Source organism: Pteropus vampyrus, unplaced genomic scaffold (genome assembly GCF_000151845.1).
Source record: "Pteropus vampyrus isolate Shadow unplaced genomic scaffold, Pvam_2.0 Scaffold143, whole genome shotgun sequence".
Lineage (NCBI taxonomy): Eukaryota > Metazoa > Chordata > Mammalia > Chiroptera > Pteropodidae > Pteropus > Pteropus vampyrus.
The window spans coordinates 4024904-4050751 of record NW_011888924.1 but is presented as its reverse complement, the minus strand read 5'-3'; the positions used below and the strand labels follow the sequence as shown (position 1 = coordinate 4050751).

Sequence of the window (25848 nt, the reverse complement as noted above, 5' to 3'; positions counted from 1 at the left end):
ATGATCTATGTTCCCAGCATTTCAAAAGTGGCAGGACTTACTGTTACAGCATGTCAAGTCCCAGTGTCAGCTAAGGGACAAAAGACAACCTAAGGGAGAAGAGTCCCATATAGGGTAGATGATGTCCAGAAAGAGAATTATTTGGAAGTGACTGTAATGGCATGCATGGGCTGTCTTTATGTTTGTGGTATATGCTTGGTTTTATTTTCTAACCCCCTTGGTGCCAGTTTGTCTGGAGACTTCTAAATTGTCTGATCACAGATTTCAAGAAGATGGTTGCTACTCTGAAGCGAGTATGCGATGCATTGTCTTCCACTGCTGTTTTTATTTAATAATGCATTTTGGACTTTCGAGTATGTTTATCTGTTAAATGGAGGCTTCAAGTCAGTTGCCTGTAATTCTCGGTAATACATTCAGAATATAATTTATTCCTTTTCTTCATAGGCATTTGATCTAACAGAACAAAGATATGTAGCTGTGAAAATACACCAGTTAAATAAAAACTGGAGAGATGAGAAAAAGGAGAATTACCACAAGTAAGTGATACTAGCGGGTCTCATTTTTCAAAATTTAGTAATAATAGCTGAAGTTTGAGCACTGTGTTAAGAGCTTTACATGCATTGTTGTTATTTCATTTACTCCTCATAACTGTCTTAGAAGAGTGAATAAATTTTCCATTTTACTGATGAGGAAACTGATACTTAGAGAATTTGAATAATAGTTACAAAATGGCTACATTTATATTTAAATCTAGACTTCCCTTAATCCAAAGCCCATGCTCTTAACCTCCCCTTCCATTGTGTGTATAAAATTAGTTACAATAAACAAAGCCTGAGAAACCATTGTTGCTTGTGTGTGGAACTCACAAAAGAGTCCTTTAGGGGTCTAAGGACCCTCGGGAGCTTCGGGTAGAGCTTTTTTCGCTGCTCCATTATTTCATTCTGGAGGAGACCAGCCTGCCTCGGTGCTACTCGTTCAACTTGTTCAGCTCCCTCAGCACAGTTTGCCCATCTCCAAGTTCTTGGTCTTCAGTGTCCCTCTTACTGTGCTTGTCTCTCCGCAACGCCACTGGTGGTGGCCCTCATCCGTACTTATGGGGAGGGGTGACTTCTTTAGAATGAATAGTTGTTAGCTATGCAGGTATGAATTTCATTAATTCACTAATGCCAGGTTTTGCTTTTTTCTCTCCAAGCCTCACAACATTGGGGTTCATGGCCCATTTGCTTTGGAGGCCACACAGAATCACTTTGCTGTTAGAGTCCCCGCTGGGTTTAATAGTGTTTCCTTGTTACAGATACAGGTACTGAATTAGACATGTCCTACCCCTGAAAGGAGACAGCCCCTCTTGATGTAAACAACCCTCCTCCTTTCTCTTAAAGCAGTTTTGGTTTTTTTTCTTATAAATAGCACTTTGGAGGGGAAAAAAGCAGTGGACTTTGAAGTAGCCTTTTAGTTGGCTTCCAAATCCCAGGAGGGGAAATAAAACATTTCTGTATCATCAACTAGCCCTTGGTGCTGGACCAAGGCAGCCCTTGCATTGTACCTGTTGTTCATCAGGGACCCAGGAACTCATCCCGTTCCATGCAGACTGGCAGTAGCTCTCAGCCCGGGAGAAGAGAAGGTTCCTGTGGCATTAAGAGAAACAGGGCTTTAGCAGAGGTAGGAAAAGGGATTACATGCGGTTTATGCATCTGCATGTGTGTCTTATGTGACAGGCAGCTGTAGTCCAGATGCCTCTGAGGAGCAGTTACATTATTATAAGTACATTCCAGTCACTTGACGTGCAGGGACGAATGATAGGCCTCAGCAAATGCCAGAAACACTTCAGAGAAGGAAACCACATGTTGTCCTGGCCAGTTATAAATGAGAAACGTTCCCATTATTTTGAGACAGAGTGGCTCAGGGTATTGGAACAGTCCATGCTTCTCTTTACAGACGCCCTTCAGCTGTCCTTGGAGCCCGTTGCCTATCTTACATGTACACTGACCACACTGACCAGTTGACTTTAGGAGGGATCAGCCTTGGTCAGCCAAGACTATTTTCTTAAGAAGATAGTTCATGTTGCAGGATCTATACATATTTTGCCTGGTCTCAGTGTCCAGCTTTTGGGCTGGCCTTATAGAGATCTCTGGCATTAATACTGTAGTAACTGCAGGTGGGTGTTCTGCTCACCCCAGCATTTTGAAAGAGTGAGGGATCGAAGCCAGGCCCACCTACCCACTTGACACACGGGCAAGTCCTGGAGGGAATGAATTGGGCATCTTCCTCGCATTTCTCGACCAGACAGTGGCGGGGCCTGCCTTGAGTTTCTGAGCTCTTTCCTGGCCCAGCTCGAGCTCGCAGTGTTTCCTCGTCAGAGCTGGGAATCAGGGTGCCTGGGCACCTCTGCGAAGCTTCTGGACAGTGGCCATTTCCCTATGGACACTGGGGAGGGAGTGTGCACAGTTATTGTGACTTCTGTTCATCCTTCAGGGAAAATTTTTAAGCACTTCCACCTTTTTTTGAAAGATTTTGCTTGCTAAGTGATATGAAATCATTCTGATGAATTTCAGGCTGCAGATAATAGTGAATTAGCAAAACGTCATTAACTCATGAACTCCTTCAAAGTTAAATGAAGTTTATATCAAGCACATAACAAATTTTTGAGAGTGCTTTAAAAATTCAGTATTAAGCTGAAAAGTAGTATACTTTAGTGTGTGGTAACATTATAAAATATGAAAATGCTACTCTAACCCCTCAAACTTTTGATTGCTTTTCCTTTCGTGGGGGTAACTTTCTAATCCTGTCCGGAATCAAGATATTTATTTTTGTAAAAAAGAAGGAAAAAGTCAAAGACGATAAAAGTTTTTGTTTAAGTTCTATTCTGTACCTCCTTCCTTCTTATTCTTCCCCCTACAAGCAAAAAGTAAACTGACTGTTTATAACCTTATTAAAACTTTAATAGGTATTACTAGATTTCTTTAACTCCCCAAAATAACATATTAAAAACTCTACAACAGGAAAAATTACATATAAAGCTTTCTGTAGAAATAATTGCATTTGAATTAATATACTCTTATATAATTTTTTTCTAATTTTCTAGGATAAAGTCATTTTATCCTAGAAAGTGTAAATATATATATACTTTTAAGAGAGTAAAAGACTAACTTTAGGATAAGTCTCTTCCAGTGTCTTATTAAAGTTTCTGTATTTATATTGCATTAATCCCTTGGATGCTAAATTGAAAGTTGAACATGTGAAGGATATGGGGGAGCCACACTGCCTTGCCTGATGAAATGAGAAGTGGACTTAGAACCTGCTGTGAGGTTGAGGGAATGCTTTCAGTGACACACAGCAAATTCCCTTAGTTGGCGTGGAGTTCAGATGACACTTCCTTTGATTCTTAATTTTTGCCTCCTTTAGCTTCCTCTGTACCTTGACAGAGAAATTAGTCTCTACTCTGAAATACACAAAAGCAAAAGTTAAAAATTTCAGGGAACTATAGATTTATAGCATGCTAGGGTAAAAAAATGACTTTTGAACAGTTATCTATTTAGTTCATAGGTTTCTAAACCTCTTTTTAAACAGCATCGTCTTTATTTTACCAAATGAAATATTACATGGATTCTTGATACATGAAAAAGGACAGTGTGGAACTCCTTTGGAGGAATCAGGGGTTGGGCCAAAGCTCCATTTGCTCAGCTTCTCCACAGGGGCTCTGGAGGTGTGGATCACCAGTGAGAGCCCCCTTCAAAACTGCCAGTCCAGTGTGGTGGTGTCACAGTGAAGCCCGGTGAGCTGGTGTCACAAAGACCAGACGCCAAGTCAGGTTTCTTGATCCCACTGTAGCATGTATTCTAACACTGCCTTGTCTAAGTGCTGGCAGAACGACCTAAAGATGATGAAACAAAGCATCAGAAGAAGCAAAAACTGCCAGAAGTGGCATCTTGAAAAATAAGCCTAGTCAAACAAAGTTTCCATTGGGGAAAAAATATATTTAATTACTTGTAGATTCCCATTCCTCCTTTCCCCTGCCTTTCATTGTTTCCTCACCTTTGTTAGTTGAGTACTTTCTGAGTATTTTTGACATTACAGAATACACTAATTTCTGAAAACATCACTTTCTTTAGTTTTATTTTACCATACTATGGAAAGTTTTCTTTTCTGACTCTCGCCTTATAACTAAATGCCCCAAACTAAATGGTGCTAGGTTACTTAAAATATAATAATTTCCTGTTGCTCTCTTTGTAAATAAGAACTAAATACTTTAAAAATTATTGGTAATTGTATAAATATGTTCTGTTATTTTTTTAAAAACTCAATTTATGAATATATCGGATTATGTAGTACATTTTTGTTCCTAATCTTATTAAATGTTCTTAAATTGGAGAAGTGTTTTAAAAAGAGATATAATACTTTTAAATTCTTGTTCTGAGAAAACTAGGGTTTCCAGCATTTCAAATTTTCTATCAGTTTCACATTTTTTTAGAACTAAAGCCGATAGCCCTTTAAATCCATTTCATAAGGAGTAGGATTCAAAAACAAGTACAAATTACAAAATGCCTTATATAACCAATAATCTTTTATCCAAGGAGTTTATATGCTAATTGATCCCCTTGGTGTAACCCCAGGATGTAAACATTTTAGATTTGGAGTATTAGCTTTAGAAGAGAGGAAAAAAACACTGTGTAATTTTTAAAGCTCCAATATTTGCATGTAAATACAAAGTGGTGATATTGTCATAGGACGAACTCGAAAGGGGTAAAAATCCATCCAACAAATACTTGAGCATCTACTGTTTTCTCAGCCATTTGGTAGATACTAGGAGAGAAAATAGGATGAAGAAAGATAAGGAAAGCAGATCTGAATGGATTGAATAGGTGGAAACAATAGAGAAATGAGGACTATCTTTGATGAGTTATAAAAGACAAGTTAAAGTATAAACTATTTATTTTCCATTTTGTTTGCAGGCATGCGTGTAGGGAATACCGGATTCACAAAGAACTGGATCATCCCAGAATAGTTAAGCTATATGATTACTTTTCACTGGATACTGACTCGTAAGTGCTGTGCCGATTTAGCTTAGCAGTTAATACTATTTTCTTGCAGTGTCTTGACTACTCATGGAATAGAGTTTAAATCTGAGTCTAGGGAATACTTTTTGAGGGACCAAATATATTTGTTTATGGACAGATGATCATATGTAAATTCACATTTGGGCCAGCAAGACATCTCTTGGCCAAAGGGTATGTGCTGGTATGTGTTTAACATCCAGCTTGGTGGGGAGGGAGATGGGGCTATAAATTACGCCAATTTCTGTGGTGTAAATACTCTCAACATGTCCAATTTTGAGCTCCCATTGTTTTTAAAGTAGCTTCATTGAGATATAATTTACATACCATGCAGTTCAATCTTTTAAAGTGTACAGTTCAGTGGTTTTCAGATGTGCACAACCATCACCATAGTCAAATTTAGAACATTTTCATTACCTCAAAAAGAGAAACCTTTTGCTATCATCTTCCTATTCCTCCACTGGTAGGACCCCCAGTCCTAAGCAACCAGTAATCTACTTTTTTGTGTCTATACATTTCCTATTCCGAACTTTTATAAATAATGGATCATATAGTATGTGGACTTTTGTGACTGGCTTCTTTCACTTAGCATAATGTTTTTTCAAGGTTCATCTTTGCGGTAGTCTGTATCAGTACTTCATTCCTTTTATGACCAAATATATTCCATTGTATGGATATACCACCTTTCATTTATCCATGTATGCTACCAATGGCTTCATAACCAGCTCACAAAATTCCTGAAAATTTAACTACCAGCTCTCAGAAACTGGCACACATTGGTGCCGGCATGCACCAGTGAGTGTGGACTGTTCAAAAGAGCCTCTGCTCCACCTTGGAGACCCTGATGAGCACTGACAGGCCTTTTAATGAAGTATCAGCAATGTGATTTTTATCATAGAATGAAAATGAATATGGCATTTAAATGAAGGCATTGCCCAGTGCTGTGTGTTAAAATACAGGTTCATAGCCTTACAGGCTGTTAGAATTGGAAGAGATCTTGTCCGGCCTTTTCATTTTATAGGTAGAGATTTAAGGACCAAAAAAAGTTAAATGACTTGTCTAAGATCTTTACTAATCTTAGGAATTGTTGTATTTTGTTACCAGATATAGATAAATTCTAGCACCTCTGGGTTTATCCAGGAATTGAGAGTATTTCAGCATATGGAAACGTTTTCCTTAGGAGTCTAACCTGAGTCGGGAGAACGTACTCTGGGTCTGGCCTTCAGGTTCTGGCTTCTTAGTCTTCCAGCGTGACTCCAGGAGTTTGGGCCCATTTCAGGTAGCAGCTGTCTCAGATTGCTACAGAGAACTGGCCCACATTTAGAAATGACCCCAAAAGGAGACCATAATTCCCTTGGGAAACATAAACCATCTCCTCCTCTGTCTGCTAGGGCGGCCCTTGTACCAGGCGTAGCCATGTGTGTTTAGCATGGAGTGGGGTTCAGAAAAATACCTAGTTAGAGAGCACATCTCCACAGGGTGGCGTTACCGTTTTGCTTTGAGTAAATTCCTTGAACACTAGGTAGGATCCTCACTCCCACCCCCTAAAACGTAACTTTAAGAACTATTTCAAAAATAAATATAACGATTTTAGATTATCTACTGTTTTGAATTGTATACATACTTTTAACTAATCTAAGAAATTGAACTAATTTTGTACTATTCTTGAGTTATTTACTTTGTTCTTCCTTTTGTGTGATGAATTTTCATGAACAATAAGTCAGACCATCATTTTAGAAAGTCTTCTGTAAGTCATTCAGGATTAAAAGTTTAGATTTTGTTTTCAGCTTGCATTTGGGTCAAAGAATAAATCCACTAAGCATGAGACTCCGTGTCTCAGATTTCAGTGTCTCAGATCAGAGAATCTGTACATTCCAGACATTTATTCTCACATAGGGTACCGGCATGCCCTGGCATGGTTCATAAAAAGCGTAAAGCTGTCGTTCAGTTTTGGACTCTCACAGAAGCGCATGTCCACATTTCCTTGCAGTGCACGTGGAAGGCCTTGGATTGCCCGCAGGTCCGTAGTGCTAGTCCTGAGCTTGTTTGCTCTCAGGTCTGCTCCTCACCCTTCCCGTGTTCTGCATCTTAGATGAGTTGGCCCATGTAGGCTGTGTGCACCAGGTTCCCGTGTCAGTTGTTACTCAACTGGGTTCAGCCAATAGGGATACAGATGGTAGTGGGTGGAGGACACCCCCCACACAGTGTGGTTCCAGTTTCCTTTGGTGACCTTGGGTTCTAGTTACACCATCTCCTTCCTCTGGCCCTCTGGCCTTAGGGTGCTAATGACTTCCTGCTCTAGATGATATCTGGGGTGCCTCACTGGCCAGTTTGTCTTTTCAGATCTGTCATCATCTGTGTTTAGTTCTCTGAATTAAAGCTTCTCTGTTTTAAATACTGAAGTATTTTTATTTCCTGGCTAGACCCTGGGTGATAACACCCATATTGTTACAGCTTAGAATAGTTTAAAAGGTATTCATCTCTCAGGAATACTCAGACAGTTTGGAAAGCTTTACTTTAGTTTATAGCTGCCTTGGAAGATACACGTGGCCCTTAATGCCAGGAATGGTATGTGGTTTTAAATTTGGGTCTGTTTAATGTATTGATATATGTGAAAGAAGAAAACCCATACTGTGTAATAACACATTTGTTAGAACCACAGATACTATACTTTAAAAAGCTCTTTTATGTTGTGTTTAGCAAGGAGAAATTGTAGTGCAGTATTGTGCCAAACTGCCAAGAGATAGAATATGCAGCTGGTCCTTGGGACCTGGGCAAACCCGAGATTCTTCCTTGCTGTCAGCACTCAGGGCTGTAGAAAATATTTGCCGAAAACTGCCTTGGTCACGATATGCTTGTTTAGAAATGGAGCTTGACGTGGATATATAAAGGAGGACCCTTCCAAAAAGATACCTACTTTAAATACACTGCAGTTCTTGTCAGTATTCTTTTAGTCTGAATTCAAGAAGAGGTATGCCATGCAAGAACTTGAGCACCACAGAGTCCAGCGGGGGGTGTAGGGACATGGAGACTCTTCACCAAGAGTAAGCAGTTTTCTTCCTGAAAACCACTCAGGTAACTAAACTGAATAAAGAATAGAAGAGTAATTTTTTTTTTTTTTAAAGTATTTTAAGGAACACAGAAGGAGTGAGAAGCTAATTACCTAAAGGTTTCACTGGGGCTGATTTAGTTAGTCATAATCTGCTTGCTCTCATCCTGTGGTCAAATGTTGGTTTATTTGTCTTTAGGTTTTGTACAGTATTAGAATACTGTGAGGGAAATGATCTGGACTTCTACCTGAAACAGCACAAATTAATGTCGGAGAAAGAGGCCCGATCCATTATCATGCAGATTGTGAATGCTTTAAAGTACTTAAATGAAATAAAACCTCCCATCATACACTATGACCTCAAACCAGGTATGTCTGACTTAGGAGACAGTATTGTTAGCTTTTCTTTGCTCTTCTAAGTGACTTTTAATTTTATAAAGTTAGAGAATTTGGCAGGAGACAGAGGTCTAATGTCACCTGACTGTAGATTGCTTGAGTGGGTGTGGGAACAAGAGCCCCGGCCACGTAGTGCTGGGCTGAGGAGGGTGGGTCGTGTTGGCTCTCTGGAGAAACAGTGCCCTTGTCTGTAGAGCCAGGGCAGTTCATGATGTCAGTCCAATTAAGAAGGAACTGTTCTGGCAAGCTCAGCTTTGTTTTTCCCTGTTTCCTATATTACATAGTAGTTCCTCTACCCTAGGTCTCTTGATAAATGCCCTAAAATTAACAACTTACTTTGCACACTAACTTCACATTTCATTAAATTCCGAGCAGAGTTTTTCATCTTTTTGTATGGTTACTATCTGACTTAATAGTCGTCAGCAAAAAGTAGGGGGCAGTTAGACTTTTTACCTCTATTTTTTATTGTCGTCATCCTCGGCTGTTTGTACAGGACGCATATCTTAGTAGACAGCTCTAACCGACTTGGCTTTGGTGTTAGGAAGATGGTTCCCACTCACCTCCTGGCGTGGCACAGTTGTGAAGGTTGCTTTCCTCTTCTGGTAGCTACGTATTAAATCTCACTATTCATTATTCTCTAATGCTCTAATACAATTCACTTGACTAAAAACTTCATTACAGTGAAGTGATTTTAAAGAGATGGCCATTGCGTGATTGGGTTTTCCATCACTAAATCCTGTACATTTTCTTGCCGTAGGAGCTGTAGGTGGCACTGTGGTACTATCTTTGATTCTCTTGTGTGTTTTCTTTTGATTTTTTTTTCCCCTTGAACTAATGTTCTAAACACGATGGTTTAGAGATCCTTACTGAAAAGGTCAGATGAAACTTTCCCACCATTTTGACTGACGGTACAAGCGATATTTTACTTTGGAGAGTTATAATTTTTTCCACTGCTCATAGTGGCGGTTTTGGCACATTAAGCAGGTGATTCTTGGAAAATAGAAGGTTGCAGCCAGACACCGAGGACTCTCCTCCAGCACTGAGTCCAGATCATTTTATTCTGGGGATTTAGATGTTGGCTGTCATGCGCAAGAGTTTGAGTTCACTTGTCCCCTTCTTGTCTGTTATTACCTTGGATTTTTCTCTGAATTAGTAACTCTCTTTATTCATGAAGATTTTTATCTTTTTAGGTAATATTCTTTTAGTAAATGGTACAGCGTGTGGAGAGATAAAAATCACAGATTTTGGTCTTTCCAAGATCATGGATGATGATAGCTACAATTCAGTGGATGGCATGGAGCTAACGTCACAAGGTGCTGGTACTTATTGGTAGGTATCCGGGTGATCTGCCAGGTTGGCTGGTGGAGATGTGGTTGAGTTATACTGAAGGGTTGATAATAAAATAATATCTACATCTTGTCTGCTTACCAGTAATGCTGTAAACCAAAGCAGATTTTCCTTCTCAGCAGTTTGACTCTTAATTTGTCTTAATTTTTCTTTCCTTTCTTGAAAACTGTTGAGAGAGATTATGTGTGGCCAGGTATTTGAGTTGTACGTTTCCTCTGTAGGGTTGACCCTATCGAGTGGGTAGAGAATGAGGTTGCTCATGTGTGTATATAAAGAATGGCCCTAAATGCTTTTCAGTACAAATGCAGATCTCCATGGGTTAATGGGATGAGGGATTCATTTCTAGAGTTGCCTGAGGATGATGGACTCTCAAGAACTAAGGAGTTCTGAAGATCAGGATGTAAAATAATCAGGATATAAAAAGCATCTCTTGCAATCTAATCAGGAAAAAGTTTGCAGTTTGCCAAGAAATGTATCCATCTCAGCATGTTCTAAAAAGTTTTGAGCCACATTTCTTCCCATCTTTGTCACTCATCTCTCCCCAACCACCTTACCCCAGCTCTATCTGCCTGTTCTGTGATGTATCCTACTTCTGCCTACTGCTGTTTTTGACAGAACCATAAAGGATACTTGCATTTCAAGCATTTCACTTTGTGATTGTAAATATGTGTTAACAAAGTTTTCTTTGCACTTCTGAAGTGGTAACACAAAGCCACATACTGGAATGCGTGATTCTGAACATGAAAAATGCTTCCAGCAGCATAATGGGGGGAGGGTAACACCTGCTGTTACACCCCCGAGTCAGCTCACTTATGTTTGAGCCTGTAGAATAATGACTCTCTGGGAATGAGGGTGTTGATCTAAGGCAGACAGAGAAGAGGTGGGGTGTCTTTCATAACACTCAGGGTCAACCTGTTCTTGTCAGTCCAATCTTATTTAAGTTAGATATATATTAATCAGATCCTGCTAAAAACACAAAATTTCTACTTTCCATCACTCCTTCTTATTTGTGGAGATGGTACCTATAGTGAAAATCAGTCACTAAATTAAAACTTTGAGGTTCTAGGTTCAAAATAGAAGCTACATTTATAGTGTTTATTCACTATGGTGGTTATTGTGGGTTAGCGTTCCTGTCACTAAATGATACAAAAATATCTGCCGTTGGAAAATCTGGAGACAGGTCTATACCTCTGCTATATAAATTCACTGGAACTTGGATTTGAATGTTTTGTTTGATAGCTTGATCTTTTTAAAAGGTGAAGCTTTTTCACATTTAATTAGTTTTCTCATTGCTCCCTTTTGCTGTATTTGCTAAGCTATAAAAATTCAATGGTTGGAATATATATAAAAACTGTATGATGTTTGGGATTTGCTTCAAAGTAATTTGTTTTGGGGGAAGTAGAGAGAAACATATATGAATAAAGATTCACTGAATGTTGATAGATGTTGAAGCTAGATGATGATTGCTTGGGGATTCATTTTACTATTCTACTTTAGATTATATTTGCATAGTAGAAAGATGATTTTTTTCATAGTAAAAAGTAAGAGAGGGGCTACTAAGAAAATTAAATTTTATGAATTTCTATAAAGGTTTTAAAAGTCTCCATATTGGTGAAAACATTGTCATAGTCATCATCCTCAATATGTCATCCCATCTTATGTCCCAAAGAGATACAAGTAGGATAGGAGGACATAACAAATTCTTAGTGACTGTTTGCAGTTTTTGATTGTTGCAGAATCTTTCTACATTGAATACTACTTTTAAGTAAGTGTGCTGTAGACTAGGCCTTGAGAATCATTTTTCTTTATGAGGATTTTATCATGATGGACTATGCGACTGTGTTTGTTTTTTAAACACAGTGTGGTGTCATAGAACTGTCTTCTACTCTTCCTCCCAAAATCCTTGATAGAGAATTAGAGTGCTTATTATTTTCAGTGTTATTTGGGTGAAGAACTAGTTTATTTCTTCATTTACAGATAGAGAAACTGAGGCCTAGAAAGTAAGTTTCTAGACTTCTGTTAAGTGACAGTGTCTTTTGTATTCTAAATATTTGGCTAAGTTATTACTCTGCATTTGGACAAATTCAGCAACTTCTGCTTTTCGCCACCACCTCCACAAAATGTTATAAATACATTAAAATGATCATTTTTAAACCAAGATTCTATTTGTTATATATCCAAGATCATATTTAAGTTACACACAGACACACACACACACACGCGTGCGCGGACGCGCGAGTGTGTATGTATACACATCAAGAAAGGTGAAAACTCTAGGATTCAGGGAGGTTTTAGTGGTATTTGAAAAAGCTGGTTTGTTTTTTTTTTAATTAATTTTTCCTATGTTTTTGTTTCTTTGCTGTTTTCCCCCTCCTTGTGAATTTTATATCTCTATATTTATTTTTCAATATGTATTTTGGCTAAAAGTATTTGTTGTGAAATAATCTCAGTCATATAATCTTGGTCTTAATCATTCAAAAATATTTGCTAAAATGAATAAACAAAAATATGAAACTAAATTTCTATTAAAAGAACTGAAGCCCATCATTTGAACATTTTCTGCATCTCAACTCTTGTGGTCCCCTTCAAGCTATAAGTTTTGTACCAGAAGCACAGCAGGGTCTAAAATAGTTTTTCACAATTGTGAAAGGATGAAATCTGTAGAAATCGATCTCTTATCTTCCAGCTGTGCGGTGGCTAAGAATCCACACACTGAGTGGAAGCATGAGGCCAGGTGGGAAGGGAAGGACTTCAGATGAGGATTGAGTTCTGCTAACTAGTTTAGCTTTTTCCGCACTCTTTTGTTAGTCTTCCAGTTGCTCCTGATCGCCCATAAAGTAAGAAATGTAAAATACCTTTGATAATATGGACTTTAATGTCACCATTGATTATATATTATAGTTATTGCCAGTCTGCATTTTCAGAAGAGGCTACATTAAGAAGACAACGGCCACCCCCCACAGAGATTTCTACTGGGTCTTGAAATCAGTGGGACTTTTGAAATAGTTATTTATTTTACATGAAATAAATAAATAGTTAATGTATTTATAACATTATAGTTTAATGTATTTATAACATTTTGTGGAGGTGGTGGGGAAGAGCAGAAGTTGCTGAAAAATAAATAGTTATTTATTTTTCAGCCAACATGAAAGGAAACCCATATCACCTCTGGTTATAGTTTAATGTTTGTTGATGCAGCTGTTATAAAAGAGAATGCACATCTTTTATGGCCCCCCCACACCTTAAACTTGTCAAATGACACTTATATTAGGTACAGCTATGAGAAAGGACTCTGGGGTGGGTGAAAGAGGAACTAGGAGAATATTTACCTTTCTCAGTGAATTGAGAAATGTATTTTAAGGCTTCATAGGACATTATTACTTCCGTAAGTTTGCATGTCTTTTCATATGACTTTCTCCAGCTAGGTCTAAGTTGCTTTTTCAGCTGTTAAAATTCAGATATTTTTGTTTCCAACAAGATCTTCTCTTTTGCCTTTTTACATGTCTTAGATTTACAGAGTCATTTTCCTAAGAATTTTTATTTCCTTTTTGTCCCAGGTATTTACCACCAGAGTGTTTTGTGGTTGGGAAAGAACCACCAAAGATCTCAAACAAAGTTGATGTGTGGTCAGTAGGTGTGATCTTCTACCAGTGTCTTTACGGAAGAAAGGTAAGGAAGGTAGAGTGTGGTAGCTCGACTTCTGTATTGGGTGACACGTGTACACAATGGCATGGTGTGGGTTATTCTCTTGGGATTAATCATTGGATTACACAAAATGGAATCTTGAAAGTTGTGGTTTGAAGAAAATAAAGACTTAATAAAAGCTTTATATATAAGCAGAAATTTTCAACCCAGGAGCACCTAATGAATTTTGCTGGGTTGTGGGAAACATGCATTTTTTTTTGCTATTCTCAGTTAGACTCAGGATATATTTCGATTCTAATAATATGTTTTAGGGAACATATTTAGGGAATATATTATATGAAACAGTTTATTAAAGTATACAGTCTTCCCAAGAGCCATTCCTAAGGGCCCCCAGACTTGAAACTTGAAATATCTGCAGGGCTCTTTTTTCCCAACCACTCCATTAACTAAAGCTGTTATTAATAAAAACATGCTTTATATTTCTATACTGGGAGGTGGTGTCAGAAAGTATTTACTGTCTGTTACCTCTGATCAAGGTGATACAGTATTAGAATAATAACCTAGGTAGTAAACTCCATCTAATGAATTTCACATTTGTTTTTGTTTTTTTTTTCTTGTGAGCATACCTTATAAATGTATATATTAGGGTCCAGCTGTATATTTATATTGATATGTCTGCTGTCAGTGCGTTTATATGTTTCAGTGCTCCCCATCAGGCTGTAGGCGTAAACCACTTGGAGTCCCGCAACTCCCCTGGACTCTTAATATTTTGATTACAATCCCTAGACCAAGTTCTTAATTCACATTTCAGCTTCTTCTTTCGCTTCTTGTCTCCTCTCTTTATCTTACTCCTCTCATATGGGGAAACTATTCAGAACTAGTAGAGGTTAATTATTATTTATACTCCGATAATATGGAAGTGCTGCTGATAGTGGTGGCAAAGGTTATCTAGAAAGAATTGTTTGTGATCCCTCAATAGAAACACTATAGAGATGACACTAGGCCTAAACTTATTTTTTAAGAGTTTATTAGAAAAGGGCAATTTGGGGCACAGATAAAGCCTACACTTTTTTTCTCCACTCTGTCCTTACCCCTTCTACTCTTACTTTTCCATCTCTCTTTATCCGTGTCTTGGGTCTGCCAGTGGCACATATGGGTATTAATTAAGCCCACCGGTATCATTCAGGGCAAAAGAGGTTACTGGTTCCTGCTCTGAATCTTTTTTCTTTGCCGTAAGCAAAACTTAGCAAAGGTATGATATAGCAGATGCTGCTTCTGGTCCCAGCTCTGCTTTAACTTAGATGTTAAGTAATCTGTGACCAAGTTACTTAAGCGCTAAGCCTTTCCGCCCTTTATAAAATGAGAGGATTATAGATCATCTCTAAAGTTCCTCCTAGCAGTTCTCATTGAGACATGTTTTCTCCTTTTCCTCCCTGTGGTGTTGAATTGTCCTCTCTAGTTTTAACCAGAGGCCCGCCTTTGTTTGTTCTGTTTTTATATGCTAGCCTTTTGGCCATAACCAGTCCCAGCAAGACATTCTACAAGAGAATACTATTCTTAAAGCTACTGAAGTACAGTTTCCGCCAAAGCCAGTAGTAACACCTGAAGCAAAGGTAAGTTCTGACCCACCGGCCAGCAGAAATGACTGCTGTGATGTTTGTGTCATTTCTCTAGGTAATAGTGATGAATTATTCAGTACAAAAGTCAAGACTCATTAAAAACCACCTCCTCCTAAATGTATGTTTCTCCAGCTTCCACCCTCTTCTCCCCTTCTCTTCCCACAAGAAATATTTGTTGAGTGCCTGTTAAGCAGTAGACACTGTTCTAGATAAGGGGAAGAAACTCTGAGTCTTTAGCAGTGAACTGTACAGACAAGGTCTCAGCCTTTAAGAAATTTACCTTCCACTAGGTGAGACAAACAATGACTAAAACCAGACATGGTTCAGATGGTGATAAATGTTATGAAGAAAGTAAATCGGGGTAAAGGGGCAGAGAAGTGGGAGGAACCCCTTTTTTGATGACAAGGCCAGGGAAAGCCTCAGTGATGAAGCGAGTTTTTGAGCAGTCTTGAATGATGTGAAGGTGGAGGCCATGTATAAATTTGGGAGAAGAGTATTCCGAGGAGAGAGAAGTGAGTGAAGCCGGTGTGAGTGCGAGCTCAGCAAGTCCCCACAGCGGGCGGAGCAGAGGGGAGAGTGAGTGGTAAGAGAGGCAACAGGACAGACTGCAAAGCGTGATGGGAATACAGCTGAAAGTTTTAATCAGGGCAACTACGTGAGCTGATTGCTGTTTCAAAAGCCTATACTGGCAGCTGTATGGAGAGAAAATTCAAGGTAAAAAGAGTTAATTTGACCACTATCTAACCAAAGAAATCCTTTTTAATTCCAGTTCTAGGTATCTCACTAAGAAAGGTTTATTTTTAAAGACCAAGGATCATTATGTTCACTTCTGTTTTTATCTTGCAAATGCTTTAGTCAAGCAACTCCCTATAGGCTTCTTTTATTTTGAAAAATCAGGATTTGTTTTATACTTTTGTATTTTGTTAATTAATCATAGAAAAAAATGAAATCATTTTATGATTTAGATTTTTTCAAAAAGACTGCATTTCGATAGCAGTTTTAGATTCACAGCAAAAATGAGTGTAAAGTATAGTTTCCACATACCCCCAGCCCCCGTGCACACACAGCCTTCCACGCTGTTGGCATCCCAGTCAGTGAACCTCCACCAAGATGTCATTATCACTGCCGTGTAAAGTATGGGCTTTGATAATGATATTTGAGATTTTTTAAAAAATCAATTCATTTATTTAAAGTAATTATAAGACCTCAATGAAATAGAACTGTCTGGTGAAAAAGACAGATCATTTATTTATGGGCCTTTATGATAAAGAGTTGTAGAAATTGAGACTACATAGCCCTTCATACCTGATGCAAAAGAAACCTCCATGTAGGTGGTAAATTAGGAATCCGAATCATACCCCACTCACAGTAGGTCTTTATGTCTGCAGTACTCTTGGGGAGACAAGGTTTTCCTTTAGACAAATGAGCATGTGCCTGCTCATTTGCTTCATAATCTTTCAGGAAAGGCCGGGATACAAAGGGAAAGTATGTACCAATCTGCGACACACTGCAGTGTCGGTCAGTGCCAGTCTCCTCACCCTGAATGTGGTGGTAGTTGGTCATTACGGTTCCCACTTGCTCAGGAAGTCTGCAGGAGGCTGTGCTTTACATATGTGGGACCGTGAAGTTAGACTATACCCATGCAAACCAGCCAAGGCAAAGAGAGAGAGTTGTGTGTTGGTCTTGTGCTTTGGGGACAGAGGTATTTGGAGGTCATGCCCCATTCCCCCTCGGGGATGGCTCAGCTGCTCTTTATGGCAGGAGTCGGTGGCCACAGGGAGGTGCTGCTGCCAGTGCATCTCCTGCCCTGGTCTTCTCCAGGTCCGCCAGGTAGTTTCTGGGAAGGGCCCTGGCAGCTGCTTTAGAGCCTCGGGGTCCCCTCCTGGGGCACCAGGATTCTTCTTTAAGAAACTTTCCTTTCAGGCGTTTATTCGACGATGCTTGGCCTACCGAAAGGAGGACCGCATCGACGTCCAGCAGCTGGCCTGTGACCCCTACTTGCTGCCTCACATCCGAAAGTCGGTCTCCACGAGTAGCCCTGCTGGAGCTGCTATTGCATCAACCTCTGGGGCATCCAATAACAGTTCTTCGAATTGAGACCCACTCCTAGGCCACAAACTGTTCAACACACAAAGTGGACAAATGGCATTCAGCAGCGGGTTTGGAACATAGCGAATCCGAATGGATCTCATGAAACCTGTACCAGGTGCTTTTATTTTCTTGCTTTTTTCCCATCCATAGAGCATGACAGCATCGATTCTCATTGAGGAGAAACCTTGGGCAGCTCTGGCCAGGCCTTGTAGGGAAAGGCCCCGCCCGAGGTTCCGGCGTCAACGGCCACTGTGTGTGGCTGCTCTGAGTGAGGAAAAAATTAAAAAGAAAAACTGGTTCCATGTACTGTGAACTTGAAAACATGCAGACTCAGGGGGGTCCCTGATGCAGTGCTTCAGATGAAGAATGTGGACTTGAAAATACAGACTGGGCTAGTCCAGTGTCTATATTTAAACTTGTTCTTTTCTTTTAATAAAGTTTAGGTGACATCTCCTGAAAAGCTTGTAGCACAAAGGCTCAGCTGGGGATGGTATTTGACTTCGGAGGAAAAAAGTTGCTATTGCCCGTTAAAGGCACTAGAGTTAGTGTTTTATCCCTAAATAATTTCAATTTTTAAAAACATGCAGCTTCCCTCCCCCCCTTTTTTATTTTTGAAAGAATACATTTGGTCATAAAGTGAAACCCGTATTAGCAAGTACGTGGCAATGTTCATTCCAGTCAGATGCAGCTTTCTCCTCCGTCTGGTCTCCTGTTTGCAATTGCTTCCCTCATCTCAGCAGGGAAGAAACTGAGTGGGAGAACTGAGGTGCGCGGGGTTTTGCCATTGGACAAAGAAAGAGGTTAGAAGACTGCAGCCTGGGTCTCTCTAGGTTTTCAACTATTTCTTCACAATTTGAACACTTGACGGTTGTCCCTTTTAATTTATTTGAAGTGCTATTTTTTTAAATAAAGGTTCATCTGTCCATGCAGTCCTCTTGGATTCTCTGAATGTAGTAACTATCGAAACTATTCCAAAGGTAGGCAGAAAGCGGGCTGGGGAGCCAGATGCTCCGGGGAGCAGGCGTTCCTACCCACAGTCTCTGTGTGCTTGCTAAATGGTGTACATTTCTTGTTAACCACGATATTAAAACTTGATCAGCACATAAGCTTTCCTCTGTTAGATCTTTTGGCAGGAAACAACCTCCAGTCCTCTAAATTTTGTGGGTGTGTGCTGGTGTGTGCGTCTCTGTGTGCTTGTGCACACACACTTTGTCTAATTCACTTTAGTAGATTCACTAAGAGGAGTTCAAAAATAATCTCAAGGGAAATTGGTATTTCAAATATGAACTTTTTTTGGAACTAATTTTTTTTTTAATTTGGCTCTTTCTGAGATGTATGATAAACTGAAGATGGAGCTGGAATGGGAGCTGCGTGGCCCCACCATGCCCTCGAAACAGCAGAGCACTCGACAGTAGAGAGCAGGAGGCCAGAGCCTGAACATGTGGTGGCCAGCTTGGAATGTTACTAACACATGTGGCAAGAGGGCTCAGCCAGAAATCTTGAAAGATGCGGCATTTGGGCGTTTGAGTTCCCGGCCGGGGGAGGGAAGTCAGGAAGGGTAGAGCACGCTCAACTAGTTCATCTGGCTCTCGCGTTTCTTTTACATGTGAAACATGCTGCTGCCGACACATTTTCTAGGACCTTTGTTTGTGAACCCGCCTCTTTCCCCAGTATCAGGTGATCTGAAGGGAAAATGGAGTGTTCAAAGTGAAGAGAAGCGTGCGGGTAGGTATCGCCATGTGGATCTCTGAATGGAAGGAAGTCAGCCCCAGAGCCCTTGGTGCCCCCAGCTTTGTAAAGCTGTTTTATTGCAATATATATTTATACGCATGTGCACATATACATGTGCACGTGTGCATGCATATGAGTATGTGTGCATATAGTACCTTCTTTTTTTTAACCATTACAATCAAGCTGCTAAGCAGAGTACCCACGGGGTCTCGAAGGTTGAGCACAATGCCGAAAGGATGGTGTCTGCACGTAAAGAGATGGATGAAGTTGTGACCGTGTTTAAACTTAATATTAAGTTCTATTCCTTTTTTTCCTTCCTCTCATTCAATAATCTTGTCTAATTATTTTTTAATTTTTAACTTTTTTAACAGTTAAAGAAATGCTGCATCTTTAAGCCTTCCCTCTAACTTTCTGCCTCCTTTTTTCCCCATGGGCTAAGCGAAGCTGCAGGACTTTGCTGATTTACCTTTTCTACCCTTGTCCTGAAGAAGGGATGCCCTCTCTCCTTGCTTCCTTTGGGTCTAGGGACTGGTTGGAGCTGACGGGACCCGGCCGGGTCTGGGCGAGGCCACTTTGCACTGCGTGGACCAGCCCCAGAGAACACGCAGAATCTTGACCTTTACTAGACTTTTAAATAGCCAGTGAAATCACTAAGTGGGGTTCTTCCACAACATATTTTGTTAATATGGGTTTCACTTTTTCCAAGGATAATCCCTTATTGCCACAATGTTGATTTTCTTTAAACAATGATTTTTTAAATGTGTATTAATTTGTAATTAAATCCAGCCAGAGTGTTTTGGCCTTTCCCAATTCGGGAGGTGGGGAGGATATTAAAATAAGTTTTAAGAAGTAAATTTCCCAGCCTCTTGATTTTACTCTAGTTCTCCAGCTTCAAACAGAGCCCTTGCCATCTAGGGTGTAGGTAAGGGAATCCTGGCAGCTGGCTGAGTCCCAGTGGACATTGCAGGCATAATGGGAAATGCCTTGATTTGTGAGACACCTTTTGTACCTCTGATGTGCCAACAACTATGCTTCTGGGTGGGAACAGCAATGAGCAGGATAGGGAAGGCCCAGCCATTAGTCACAATCCAGGGGTGAAGGTGGTGGGCCCTAGGAAGGAATGGAATATGGGGTTTGGAGGGGAAGAAATTGGGCTCCAGATTATTCATTGTGAGGTGGGCAGCTTTAAATGGAGACTCACCACTTCTGTGGGTGACCTGGACACATCCGCTATCATTTTTAGGTTTGCCTCCTTTCCTCCTCGTCCTGTAGGGACAGGTTTTTCTCCAGCTGAGATTAGCAGTCAGGGAGCTCTTATGTTTCTTTAGAAAATAGCTCTCTTTAAACATAGTAAAGATAGTTATCTGCTAGAACCGTAGAGCTAGAAGCAAACTGTGGGTCCAGCTTCTTGCTTCTAAGAATGCAAAGTTCATTGGTGATATTTTTGCTTTCTGGGAATCTTTCCCACTTACTCATCATTCTGATGGCCCAAGCTCTCTTTGTAATTAAAATCAGTCTGGGGTAAGTGGGAGAGAGACATGGTGTACAAACAGGTTGGGGTATGGAGAGTCCTTCCTAAACTTAGTTGTTCTATCGTCTTAGGGCAGAATCACCCAGTGGTTAAAGGTCTGGGCTTTAGAATTATGTGTGGTTCAAATATCACCTGTGCTCCTTGCATGGCTATAGTAAAAAATAGAAATAAGGTATGTAAAGTGCCTAGCACATAAGAAGGGAATCAAAAAATGTGCTTTAAAAAGATCACAAGATCCAGTAAGTGGGATTGCTGGTCCTGGAACCCCCGAGTTCGCTGGTCGAGGTTCAGAGCTTTTCTACCTAAGTTGTCAGGAGATCCTTTTGCTTCGGTAAGTGACGCAGACCTTTAGGGAGCCTTCCCCCTCTGACTTGAGATGGAGTATCAGCCTCTATCCTGCAAAATCAGTTGTCTCCACTTACCCTGGGTCCAGGACTGCTTCAGCTGCATCTGGAAGGAGCATCTCATAGGCAGGCATTAGCATCACCTGTTAGAAATGCTCATTCTCAGCCTTGCCCCCACACCACCCATCCTAGCATTGCTCTGTCTCCCAAGTGACATGCGTGGTGAAGGTCCGGCCACGCATCACAAGTCCTGCTGACCTTCCTATCAGCCATCGCAATAAGGGTGGGTCAGTTGGAGAGCGTGGCTGTTCAGGCCTCTAAACACACACAACTGGAAGACAGATGACTGTTTCATTTTCTGTGTTAGGAATAAAAATTTAAGCTCTGGGCTGTCCTAGGACCAATGTCCTACATGAGCTCTTTTATGGGGAGCCCCAGAAGGGCCCCAACAACACGTCTGTATGCAGGTGCCTTTATACCTAACGATATACTCAAGAGTCATTCACTCTCTTGGGCAAAGCTTTTTACCTTTGGCCTTCTCTTAAAATATATAACAACGCACCAATACCTTCTCGTGCATTAATTTATCGCGTTTTTCTTTTACCTGAGGGCTAAGACCTGGGTCTGCTTCTGGATCAGAGGTAAAGAGAGCCCGGGGCTGGCCTGAGCTCTTTGGAAGGGGTGGGGGAGGAGAGAGTGTGGAGGGGTTGCAGGGAGAGGCTGAGGGTTAAGGAGGAAGTGGTTAGGGACTCTGGCTGCTGCTGTGCTCTGCGGGTGGGTTGGGGGAACCTGCCAGAGGCTGGGAAAACAGTCGGACCAGGGAGCAGGTCTGGGGCCTGGTGGGGGCAGGGAAAACAAGAGCCCTATTGTGCTGGGGGAGCTCAGCGGGGGCCTGAGACAGGCTGGAGTCAGCTCAGGGGTATGTGTGTGTGTGTGAGGCACTAGGCAGGAGACCCCGTGATGTGAAGGGGTCAGAGAGCAGCTGGCTGGCTGGCTCGGCCCCACCCACCCCTGGCCCTGGGTCAGGCCGCCTGGGTGTGGAGGGAAGTGCCCAGCCAGAGAACTGGTAACTTTAGCCTCTTCAAGCCTCCAGGCATAGCCTGCGACTGTGGTGGCCTCTTGTCCAGCCCAAGCCTTTTCAGCTTGTGGGTGGGGGAGCAGAAGACTGTCAGCAAAGGATACGCGCTCCAGCATTACTGCTTTGCAGAGAAGTGTCTCATCTGTGTTACTTCACAGCCTCGGTGGCATAAAGCAGGGTAGAAGCATCTCGCTGATTTTACAGATGAGGAAACGGGCCCAGAGAGATTTGGTGCCCGGTCTTAGGTAGAGTAGGATCGAATGGGGATGAACTGCAGGCTTGAAAATGGGAGGCAGATTCAGTGTCCCCCATGTGCAGACACTGGGTAAAGGCTGCACCTCAACTGGAGGCTGGAGGTGTATCTTGCCCTCATCTAGGGCTCCACTCCCTGGGGCTTCCTTCACTATGTCCCTTCCCTCCCTCGCGGCGAGCCCTTAGAAATCTACCTGGAGGCCCAGCTGGTCTGGGGCAGCAGCCCTGCCTCTGCAGTCCTGGGCGGAACTTAGGTGGGAAAATGGGGACATGCTTCCCAGAACATCCCTGCTTCAGATTTCCTAAGCCATCCGATCTTGTCATCTTGCTTTATATATGAGGAAGCTAAAATCCTGCCCCACCCCAGCCCTGGACAACTCTGAATCTTCCTGTTCCTGTGTACTAATTGACAGGTGGGAATCGAAGCCTCTGCCTTGACTTCCTCGTGGTTCTATCAGGCTTGAAGTGGGTGGGAGACATAAAGATGTTTTCAGTAACTGAAAAAATAAAAAGCAGGAGGTATTGCTAGATTCCTCCTCCCTGTCACAAGGACCCTGGAGAGATGTCTGCAGGACACAGAAGGCCCCCCAAGTGTGGGCCTTGGCCTGATGCTACAATAGACCTGTGCCCTGAGCATGAAAAGCAAAGTCCTTCCCTACATATGAATTTCAGGAGCCATTGCTTCTTTGCATCTACAGATTCTCACAACCATACCCACAACCTGAATATTAACCCTTCTCCCAGCCCACATTAACTAGGCAAAACCGTTCTCTGGAATCTGCTAGAACAAGATGATAGAAGAGCACTCACCTAGTGAGGACTGTGTTCAGGTCACTACTATAAACTTGTGTGACCTTGGGCCAGACGCCCACCCTGAGCTCCAGTCGGCATGTCTATAAACTTCATGCGTCAGCTCAAAACACATTTTGAAAGCCTTCTGTTTGTAATACGTTGGGCTAGGCTCTGGGAGATAAAAAGGTATATCAGACTCGGCTCTTGCTTACGGAAGGTTATCATTTAGAAGCTAACTAAGCTGAGAGCTGATAAATTGTGAAAGTGAGATGAGTCCCCTGGGGATTTGGGAGATGGCATTGAGCTGGGCTTTGAAGGACTGGCAGAATGAAACAGAATGAAAAGGGGTGGTGTTTGCAGCAAAGGGTCCTTCGCAGTGCTGTGCTCTTCCCATACCAAATGTTTGTCACACCAAAACCTCTCTCCATGCTCTCTCACACCTCCAGGTTTGGGCCATCTCACCATCTTTGAAAACGGTTCAAGCGTCACCTGCAGCCTGGCTTCCTCTGGGCTCTCACAGCACCCTGTGCACCTTTCTCGTACTTCTCTGCCTTATCACGTGTGTGTGCGCCCACTTGGCACCCAAGAGCTGGCCCCTCAGTGAGCCCAGGGCCCTGTTGAAGGAATGACATGTAGTTTGGCCTGCTGAAGCATGGTGCCCACAAGGAGAAGTAGGGCCGGTCAGGTGGTGGTGAGGGACCTTAGTTAGGTGTGACACTGAGGAGGAGGTGGGGGCAGTGTGTTAGATGCAGGTCTTTGGTCAGGGAGTGAGCAGATCAGAGCTGGGCAGGGACAGCCAGGGCGCCTGCATAGCCAGTTCCAGTATTTTTCAATTGTTTGATGACACCTCACAGTTAGAAACACTTAACATCTCCACCCAGTAGATATTGCACAGAACAGAACTTAGGTCAATGCAATGCACTCTGAGATTTACTGTTTCACTTTATTTTTCAAATGATGGTCACCACCCACTGGTACCCCAGTCTACTTCTTGCTGCCTCAATGGGGGCTGTGGAAGGTCTGGCCAGCCTCTTGGAGCTGGGGTGGGTCGCAGTACAGCCGGATGCAGCCCCTTGGCTCCTGTTCTGGGCGAAGGGTCTTCCACGGGGGCTTAGGGTAGGGAGGATGGGTCAGGGGCGGTTCTGCATGGGCCCCTGTTCTGCCTTCAGGCCACAGTCAGTGAGAGCCACGGAAGGCTGCTGGCAGGACTGAGTCAAATACCGAGACTAGAGAAAACCTCATTCTGTCTATCCTTCCTGAGTTGGGAGAATCAGGGACCAGGGAACAGCCTCAGATGATTTCTTGAAGAGGGACATGCGGAAACCACCAGCCCAGCCAGAGCTGTGGAGCACAGTAGCCTTGACTGCTGGCTCAGCCCCGTCCACAGTGTAAGATCAGGCTTAGAGGAACTGTACAACCGGGTTCGGGGAGGCCCCTGTGGAGCAGACAGGGTCATGTGACATCTCCCTCCCTATGCTGGCACCAGTTAGTGGGGTAGTAGAAGGTTCTGGGAACTACATCCCACTCAACTGTAACTGGTTTTTCAGCTCAGTTCTGCTGTTCTCTTCCTGTTGTGCCTCAGACCAACTTCTGCCCATCTCTGGACCATCAGTGGTCAGCTTAGTCCCCCTGCTAAAGGTTCTGAATGGAGACGGGCCTGCAAGGATCCTAGAGGCATTTGATGGGTGCCCCCTGCTCTGAGCTCACTTCAGAGCTGTCCCTGCCGATAGCTGCAGACAGGACTGTGGTGGCTCCTCCAACTGGGAGTCCTTATCCAAACTGGATTCATGGGGCGGAATCAAGCCCTTGCTGCTTCCCGGAAAGGGTCTTGAGATAATTTTCTCCTACCCATTGGGAAAGAAAAGCTTTAAAGGAAGTCTTCTCATGTGGATTGTGGGCAGAAAGTGAGTGGAAACTCAGCAGCCCTCCTGGGGGAGGGGGCAAGTTTCTAGGTGTTCTCTCACAGGATTGGGGAAGAACCTAGGGAAAATGGGCAGAATTTTTTCAGATCGTATTTGTGGCCATGACGGGGCAGACCAGTCAGGAGAAGACAGACCAGCCATACGATTCTCCGGTAATGTGGATCTTGGAGAACTAGTTCCTTTAGGTTAACTGACTGTCCCAAGGTTATACAACCTGGAAGAGGTGGAGCCAAACCTTGAAACTGGGATCTGTCTGAATCCCAAGCCTTCTGCCTTCCTTCCCTCTTTGGCCCAGTCCCGCTGGGATCCTCAGTGCTTCAAAGGAAGCAGGAGCCACATGGACTCAAAGGAGGATGCCTTAGTGGAGCGCTGAGGGTTTGAGCTGCAGGAGCCCAGAGAGATGGTCGAGAGGCCGGGATCTGCCCAGGCCAGCCCTGAGCTTAGCCCAGCTTCTCCCCTGGCTTGGAATGGTGGGTGGAAATCGTAGCTGCCCCTTGGGGTTCACACCCCTTTCTCTAGTTGCCTCAGGTAAAGACTGACCATATCTTTATATCCCCCTACTCTACCTGGCCATCCAATTGCATTCTACCTGTCTTGTGGTCTCTTGTCCTAATAAGCTTTTGTTATAGGCTTGGCCTGCCAAGGGTGTCCAGGGCATTGCTCTGCTCCCCGGGGCACCTTCTGGCTGGAGAGGCTGCCATACCCAGAACCAGGGAAGAGGAGACTAATGTGAGAGGAACCCGAAGCACAGTGAGTAATGACATCAAAACGTGTATGGCAAAGGGCACCTGAGACTCAGAAGGGAAGGGACTTGCGTGGGGACTTGTGGCTAGTGAATGGCAGAGCTGGAATTCCAAGTCAATTCTAGGCTGCAGGCCTCGATGCATCCCACTGCCTCCTACTACCCCATGTCTATTTACAGACATGCATTAACTCACCAGCCAAAGTGAGCATCGAGATGCTTCTACCTGGATTCATTTACACTTCAGAATACCACTTC

The 25848-nt window shown here is 42.4% G+C and overlaps 1 protein-coding gene and 1 long non-coding RNA gene across 6 annotated transcripts in view; one reads left to right on the top strand and one right to left on the bottom strand.

The window, feature by feature from the left end:
- Positions 1-18128, top strand: part of TLK2 (tousled like kinase 2) — an 88234-nt gene extending 70106 nt beyond the window's left edge. For all 4 annotated transcript variants that reach the window (XM_011368560.2, XM_011368559.2, XM_023535629.1 and 1 more), the window contains 7 exons: positions 445-536; positions 4950-5039; positions 8300-8469; positions 9687-9825; positions 13401-13512; positions 14994-15101; positions 17031-18128. In XM_011368560.2, the coding sequence (XP_011366862.1) occupies positions 445-536; positions 4950-5039; positions 8300-8469; positions 9687-9825; positions 13401-13512; positions 14994-15101; positions 17031-17204 (885 nt within the window). In that variant the 3' untranslated portion in view covers positions 17205-18128. The remainder of the gene's footprint in view (positions 1-444; positions 537-4949; positions 5040-8299; positions 8470-9686; positions 9826-13400; positions 13513-14993; positions 15102-17030) is intronic.
- A 1766-nt stretch (positions 18129-19894) lies between these two features.
- On the bottom strand, positions 19895-25805 carry LOC111744871. Of its 2 annotated transcripts, XR_002782368.1 has the most exons (4): positions 22945-25805; positions 21987-22160; positions 20131-20219; positions 19895-20039 (listed from the first exon to the last, which is right to left on the bottom strand). It is a non-coding gene; the product is annotated as an uncharacterized LOC111744871 (long non-coding RNA). The 2 variants fall into 2 exon arrangements; XR_002782367.1 differs by having other exon boundaries at positions 19895-20219.
- Positions 25806-25848: the final 43 nt, after the last annotated feature.